The 7,341-nt window shown below is 36.8% G+C and overlaps 1 protein-coding gene across 1 annotated transcript in view; it reads left to right on the forward strand.

The window, feature by feature from the left end:
• The first annotated feature begins 50 nt into the window (after window positions 1–50).
• PARN (poly(A)-specific ribonuclease) overlaps window positions 51–7,341 on the forward strand; it is a 64,643-nt gene continuing 57,352 nt past the window's right edge. Inside the window, exons 1-8 of the mRNA XM_009324747.1 lie at window positions 51–126; window positions 1,021–1,100; window positions 2,909–2,976; window positions 3,069–3,150; window positions 3,898–3,958; window positions 4,674–4,839; window positions 5,052–5,117; window positions 5,860–5,898. Of these exons, the coding sequence (XP_009323022.1) occupies window positions 2,915–2,976; window positions 3,069–3,150; window positions 3,898–3,958; window positions 4,674–4,839; window positions 5,052–5,117; window positions 5,860–5,898 (476 nt within the window). The 5' untranslated portion in view covers window positions 51–126; window positions 1,021–1,100; window positions 2,909–2,914. The remainder of the gene's footprint in view (window positions 127–1,020; window positions 1,101–2,908; window positions 2,977–3,068; window positions 3,151–3,897; window positions 3,959–4,673; window positions 4,840–5,051; window positions 5,118–5,859; window positions 5,899–7,341) is intronic.

A 7,341-nucleotide genomic window follows, 5' to 3' on the forward strand; every position in this document is an offset into this window, starting at 1 on the left:
GCTGAAGTCGTTAGTAGTCTCAGGTGTGTTTTACCCCTCTACCCGCAGATTTTAAGGATAACCTAAAGAAAGTTTATGAAGCCATTGAAGAGTCGGACTTCCTGGCCATCGATGGGGAGTTTTCAGGTACAGTCACGGCTGTTTTGTGATTGTGAACTGTTGGCAATACCTGTGCGGGGTTCCTGGTGCCCGAGTTTGCTCATGTGGCGTGTCTCGGGGTTGGCTTGAAAAAGCTAAAGCTAAGGCTACCGCAAAAAGATTAAGCCGCTTATATGTGTGATAGCAAGGTTTTGGTCAAGGGAAGATACATGTCATACTCATACTGCTTCTACTCCCTCCTCACAGTAATCTTTTAACATGTTAATTGATTTTCAGCTGCAGCTCAGGGAAAAAAAAAAAGATTTTATATGTGTCATGAAAGCAAGAGGTTGGGATAAATAAGGGAGGTCCTGCAAGTGTTTGGACAGGGAAAAACAGCAGTAAGAACGTCTATGTTTGTAAACCCTGGAGGCTCTATGCATCAGAGAGATGCCTTAATAAGTGCTTTAGCTTTGGGATACGGAATGAACCATAAATATGATCAAGATTAGGTTTTGTTACATGTGGTGCTTACGGAAATATGGTGGTTGTAATGTTTTGCTTAAGGTGACTAAGTCACTCAATAAATCTATGGACAGCACTCTTCCCATTTTTAGTTTGACTTTGATCCTGCATTGTGTTGTAAAGACTCATCAACATTATGTTACTGGTAGATCTTTTCATGTTACTATCATGTAGAATAGGAACCGGAGAAGCAGAGCTTTTGCAGCAGAGCTTTACTGTTGGAACACTACCATTAAACTGGGTGGCTTTCATGCTAAGACGCATATTTTTATGCAGCAGAAAATCTTTCTCAACTGAAATCATCTTAATATGTATTTTAAGTGAAAATGTTTTTCTTAAATTACTAGTTGTTGCATTTCTTTGCTGTGGCTAATTTTGAAAAGCTTACCCAAAGCAAAATATGTTCTACTTTTTCAGGGATCAGTGATGGGCCTTCTGTTAGTGCATTAACCAATGGCTTTGACACGCCAGAAGAAAGGTATCAGAAACTTAAAAAGGTAAAGTGTTTACCTTGATTAAAATGAAAATGCTGGAAAAATGTTAGAACTCCTTAGTTCAGAATAGAGACAATGTAGAGACAATGTAAAATTGAGTTACACAGAGCAGACAGGGATTGCTTGTTTCATTGTCCCTACTAACACAAGAATTAGGGAGTGTTGCATTAAACTTGCAGAAGTCATGGTCATGACAGACAAACAGACATGATTCTTCACACAAGAGTTAGTAGATATGTAGAACTTGTTAAAGGATGTTGAGAGTTAAAATCTGTCAGTTCAAAGGGGGACTGGGTAAGAGAAATTCAGTGACAGAGAAACTACATCAGGACTAGGGTCCTTCCCAAACTACCTCCCCTGCTGGCACGTAGTGTCCCTAATAAAACTTAAATGCCAGCTGTCACCACCACCTCTGACTTTCTGCAGCACAGAAGAAAAAAAAAAAAGGGCTGCTGGAGGGCATCGAAAGAGTTATGAAAAATAGCCTAATGACCACAGGAGGCAACATATGGTGTGTGAGGGTCAAAAGGTCAAAACTGTGATGTTTTGGGTTGTGGGTTTGGTGTTTGGTTTTGTTCTGTTGTTTTTTTTTTTTTTTTCCGTAAGAGAAAGGAATCAGAAAAGAGAAATGCTAAGCATCTCAGCACATGCTGTTTCCTGAAGTGTCCAAGGAGTCAATAAACACTGTTTACTAATATTGATGAGGGAATTATTGGTTAGTGCTCCTACTGAGAAACTAGGACAACAAACGGCAAAAACTGGAGAGGAGGCTATAGCTAAAAAAAAACCCCAAACACTAAAGGAGACAATAAAAATAGAGACCAGTCTCTGAAGAACATCCAAGAAGCTAGAGGATGCCATATTGTGTTCATTTGGCTGAATATGAGGCTTTGAGAGCTTCAGGGTAGCTGATAGTTCAGGCTCTGCAGGCACAGTCAGTCTCTGTTGCTCATTGTCAGAGGTCTGGTGTATCAGAAGCCAGCCCCACATTCTTTGTTGTGACCTTCTTAAAACTTTTACCAGCTAATAAATTAACTTGATTATTGATATTTTTGATCTTTATACTCAAAGATAAGAGAAGAGGACTAATTTTATATGTCCTGTTGCCACCTACTTTTTTTCCCCCTATGATAGAATTGAATAATCCCGTGTCGTCTTTGTGTTTAAAATGGGTATTTGGCCCTCAGGAGGAATGAGTCTTTCAATGAGACTACAATGCTTGTTTATTTTCTTGTACACTTGCAGTGGTGTTAAAAACCTTTCCAATATTGATCCAACAATTGTGAAATACTAGAGGACGTGATGATAAAGTGCCTAGTGACTATGCTAGTACATCTACCACGTTATCCACTGTTAGCCATGTGGATTAGAAGAACGTTAAATATATTATTGCATGTATTTGAATATATATATATACAGCCAGTGTCCCTCACAGCCTGCTCCCCCACTATGGGGAGTGTAAATGAACGTTGAGAAGGAGGACTGACAGCTGCTTTAGATGCAGCATCTCTCGTGTGTGAGCAACAGGTGGAGAGAGATGGGATTTCCCTCAGTTCTTGTTTGTTTAGGCAGTGGAAGTGCATACTACAAGTCGTCTTTGGGCAATAGTAAGATGATTAAATGGGGATGAAAACTAGTTGAAAAACTCTGGTGTATTTACTTCAAAATTACCAGCAGAACAAATGTTAGTTAAGACTCAGATTTGCTTAATTTTGAAATGGAGAGAAATCATATTTACTGTGGATGCACCCAGGTTATCTTTAAATGTGTACGATTTTTATTCTCATGCAAAGTTTTCATTTCCTTTCCAGCATTCCATGGATTTTTTGCTCTTTCAGTTTGGCCTTTGCACTTTTAAATATGATCACACAGAAGAAAAGTATGTTATTCTCTTATTCCTTGTTTTCTTAATTGAGTAATTTATGAAGTAATATTGATAAGGTATTGACATGCAACTCCTCTTTTTCACAGGTATATAATGAAGTCATTTAATTTCTATATTTTTCCAAAACCCTTTAACAGAAGTTCACCAGATGTCAAGTTTGTCTGTCAGGTTAGTAGAAAAACAAGTTTGATTTCATTTGGTTAAGGTACACCTGCAGCAAACTTCTAAAAAAATATTTCTGGGAAAACTCTACATCATTGTAGAGGGAGAAGTGGTTGGTTCTTTTAACAGCTTAAAAGGCGGATAAACATAAGTTTCTGGGGTTTGGTTTTTTTTCTTATAGAAGAAATAAGCGTAAGTTAAGAGCAATCCCTAAAAATGAGCTTTAAGGGAATATCTTTGACTTAAGTTTTTAAATCTTGTTACGTATTGCATTGTGTGGTTTCTGGAATTGGAGATAATGTTCCAAACCTGGCAAGATGATTCTGTTTTGGTTTTTTTTTTTTATTCCTTTCTTGTCTGACTTCCTGCTCCCTTGCTTTTTCTGTTTGATCCTTTATTCCCATCTGCTTATCTCACTTTCACTGCTTCCCAGGCTATTGCCAGGATTTTTCTGGTCTCAGATTTATTCTCCTGAAGCACATTTTGTTTTCTTCAGTTTCCTCTCTCCACATAGCTCGTTCTTTCATCTTTATCCCTTTAGTGTATTTATTGTTCTTGTACTTTATGGAAGTTGAAAATAAATAACGAAAGTAGCAGAGCCTAAACTCGCTGTGGCTTCTTTAGGGTAACAAACTTGGTTGCTCTTGACTTTGGAACTAGTATAATTTCTTAGGAAGTGTAAAAATAACTGAATTGATCTTTTTACACCACAGATACTCTTGCCAATTGTAAAGCTATTTTCTTTTGTTGCAGAGTTCAAGTATAGATTTTTTAGCAAACCAAGGATTTGATTTTAATAAAGTTTTTCGCAACGGTGAGTTGTTGGTGGTTTTTTTTTTTTTCTTTCTTTCAATGTCTGCAAAATTTATGATGACATCTTTCCTCATTTTCTGCAAAAAGAAAAAGGCAGGCATTCATGATACTTTCTTAACACATAATGAAGTTCTTAGAATTATTCTTATCTGTTCTACAATTGTGCTGATAGTTAACTCCCTTTCAAAAAATTCATTGTATAGATTCAACAGAATAGAATTCCTATTTAGATAAGTGCTTGATTGTTTATTTTTGTTTGGTGGCTGAACATATATGGATTAACAAGTTACGTAGCTGTGTAATGGATCAGTAGTGACATTTTAGAAAAAGTATCAGTGCATTGTAATAGGTGCCGCTGCAGTCTGTTATTAAAGCGATACAGATAGCAAGGAAGAGGAGCGCTAAATATTTTTGTGATTGTGATCTACAGCTCTGCAGTATTCAGGCTCGTGCCTTGTGCAGATGAGGCATATAGCTCTTAAGAGTCCAATGGTACCAGCTAATCTGGCATGTGCTAGAGGGGAGCCTGTATACACACAGATACAGAATGGGGTCTAAAACAGATGACTGAAAGGGAAAGATGTGTTTTGAGCCTTCAGGGGTGTAACACTGGCAAATGCTTGGCTAGTAATAAGTCTTTGCTAAATCACACATCCCTAATTTGTCTGTAATTATGATGACCTTTTAAATGTCTTGGGTTTTTGTTTGTTTTTTAGGAATTCCATATTTAAATCAGGAAGAAGAAAGGCAGCTAAGGGAACAGTATGATGAAAAACGTTCTCAGGCCAATGGTGCAGGATCTCTGTCATACATTTCTCCTAATGCCACAAAATGTCCTGTAACAATTCCTGAAGATCAGAAAAAATTCATTGAGAAAGTAGTGTAAGTAAAATTGTTTAATATCCTCTGATGTTGTGGAAACTAAAACATAAACAATAGTGACATGTTTGTACGTTGAAGCTATTTTTATTAGTTCACTAGTAGTGAAATAGTTCTCTTTTTGTTATGAAATGTTTTCTTGTCTTTTGGGGAGAGCTGTAAACATCGTAAAAGGAAAACGGTAGATATAGAAGCAAATCATCTATTTCTTCCAGGGAACAGATAGAAGACTTACTAAAGAATGAAGAAAATGAAAGTTTGGAGCTGGAGCCATGTACAGGGTCAGTTTCTGAAATGACGTATCTTCTAAAAAAAAGTATTTATTTTGGCCATATAGAATTAGGGGAGTGACAAGGAAGAAGAATATCTATAACTGTAGCAAAATCTACATTTGACTAATCTCTGAAGGTTGAGAAAACGTGGTAACTTAGATGGATGTCATACTCTGCTTTATGAGCCACAGCTTCTTCATGTAGTGACTATTTAAGTATAGCCAAGAAGTGTATTGCATATGTGAGCCTCCTTTTGCTGTTGCTGAAGTGCTCCATAAGCCTTGGATTTGTATTTTATAAACAAATTTATCGAATTTATTGAGCTATCAGTTATTCATATTTGACACTGTGTACTGAAACTGTTTTAAGTGTCTATTTAGCTTTGGAGTCCAGATGTTTGGAGAGTACGGTTATTTGAAAAATAAATTGAATTTAGAAGTACTAGAACATTGTGAAGCTGGGGGTGAGGTAACATCACTATATCTATATTCTGTAATCATGACTACAGAGTATTTGCTTATGAGAAGGTGTGTGGATAACTCTACAAAATGGTGTAAATGCCTTTACAGCTTTGCAGCTGAACATCAGAATTCAGTAAAACCCTTCCAAGCTTATAGGTTCTGGTAGCAGTGACTTAGGCTTTAAAAATCTTTCTACAAATGAACATGGAGCAGGCTTTAACTGAACATTATTACTTTGAAACACTTTTGTAAATGGAGTATTAGTAACCCAATTATCTTTTGATTTTTAGATTTCAGAGGAAATTAATTTATCAGACCTTGAGCTGGAAGTAAGTTACTGGTAATGCTGCCTTACTGTATATTTTTAGTATTTCTCATAAGAAATCTGAGTAAGATCTGATCTACTTAACCTCAGAGGTGATTCATTTAGACTTTTTTTTCCTTTAAGAGAAGACTTTTATAATGTTCTGAAGGTAAATTGCATTAAACTGGTTTGTGATGATTCATTTGAATATTTTAAAGCTTAGTATTTATTTTATCATTCCTATCTAAAATCTGTGAATAGAACAGCACAGCCTAGAATTATGTAACAAATGCAACTTGACAGGTTTTTAGTGCATGTGCTTATCAGATTGTGGGCTTTACTTGAAAAACTACTAGTTCTGTAGTAGGTACTGGTATGTTTCTAGTTTTCTGTTAGATGCCAAGTATAAGCATTTCTGATGACTTCAAAAATCCTAATTCTAGTAGTAATTCTTTTCTCCTTTCTTGGCTTACTTTATCCCTCATCTTTGCCTAAATATATCCCTTAAGGCCTTAGGAGAAACCGTAAGGCTGTAGAGATGAGATTTTCATTGTTCTGACTGCACTAGTAAAATGGGAAAATACAGTGGAGATTTTTTTGTACATTTAGTTAATCCAGTGTTGCAACAGCATCTAGCACTCTGTTACTTACACTGGAAATGGATAAAATAAAGCTTCTCTCTATAAAATGGAATCTCAAGTAGTGGGCTTAAGAACAAATCTGAAAAAAAGGTGTTTTCAAGAATTTTTCTGTGTGGATTTTTCAATGTATTGATAGAATATCTATAGCTTCCAGTAGCATATAGTGTTATGTTTGCCTGACACTTACTCTTGCATCTTCTCTCAGTGGATGGAAGAGTGTGTTCATGAATTGTATTTTTTTTAACATTCAGCTGTGTTGCTTTTTGTGTATACTACTGTGTATAGTGTGTGTGTGTATTGGTGAGAGAAAGCAAAGTTATGAAGTTAGTATGGAGATAATTAAAGCAGAAAACAGTGAGGTTGTTGATTGCTCTTGTGTCCTGAACTCTTCACAGGTCATTTTCGCTATTGAAGTATTTTGTTGTGCAACAGTGTTTTGATGCATCCAAGATTTGTGACATGAAACAGCTTGAAAGTGAGGTCTAGGCTCAAAATTGTGTGAGAATTCAGGGTGGAGAGGACACAGTAGTACTCTAGTATGTGTTCTCTAGTACTAGTTTTAGTAATAGCCAGAGGATGAAGGAAACATGCTGGTTCTGCGGTTGTTATATAATTGTGGTTCGTTTATTATAATGGGAAGATCAGAGTAATATGTGATGCCCATCTACAAGAAGGGCCAGAAGGAGAATCTGGGGAACTACAGACCTGTCAGCCTGACCTCGGTGCCAGGGAAGATTATGGAGCAGTTCATCTTGAGGGCGCTCACAAGGCACGTGCGGGACAACCCGGGGATCAGGCCCAGCCAGCACGGGTTCATGAGAGGCAGG

This window comes from Pygoscelis adeliae, unplaced genomic scaffold (genome assembly GCF_000699105.1).
Source record: "Pygoscelis adeliae isolate BGI_AS28 unplaced genomic scaffold, ASM69910v1 Scaffold85, whole genome shotgun sequence".
Lineage (NCBI taxonomy): Eukaryota > Metazoa > Chordata > Aves > Sphenisciformes > Spheniscidae > Pygoscelis > Pygoscelis adeliae.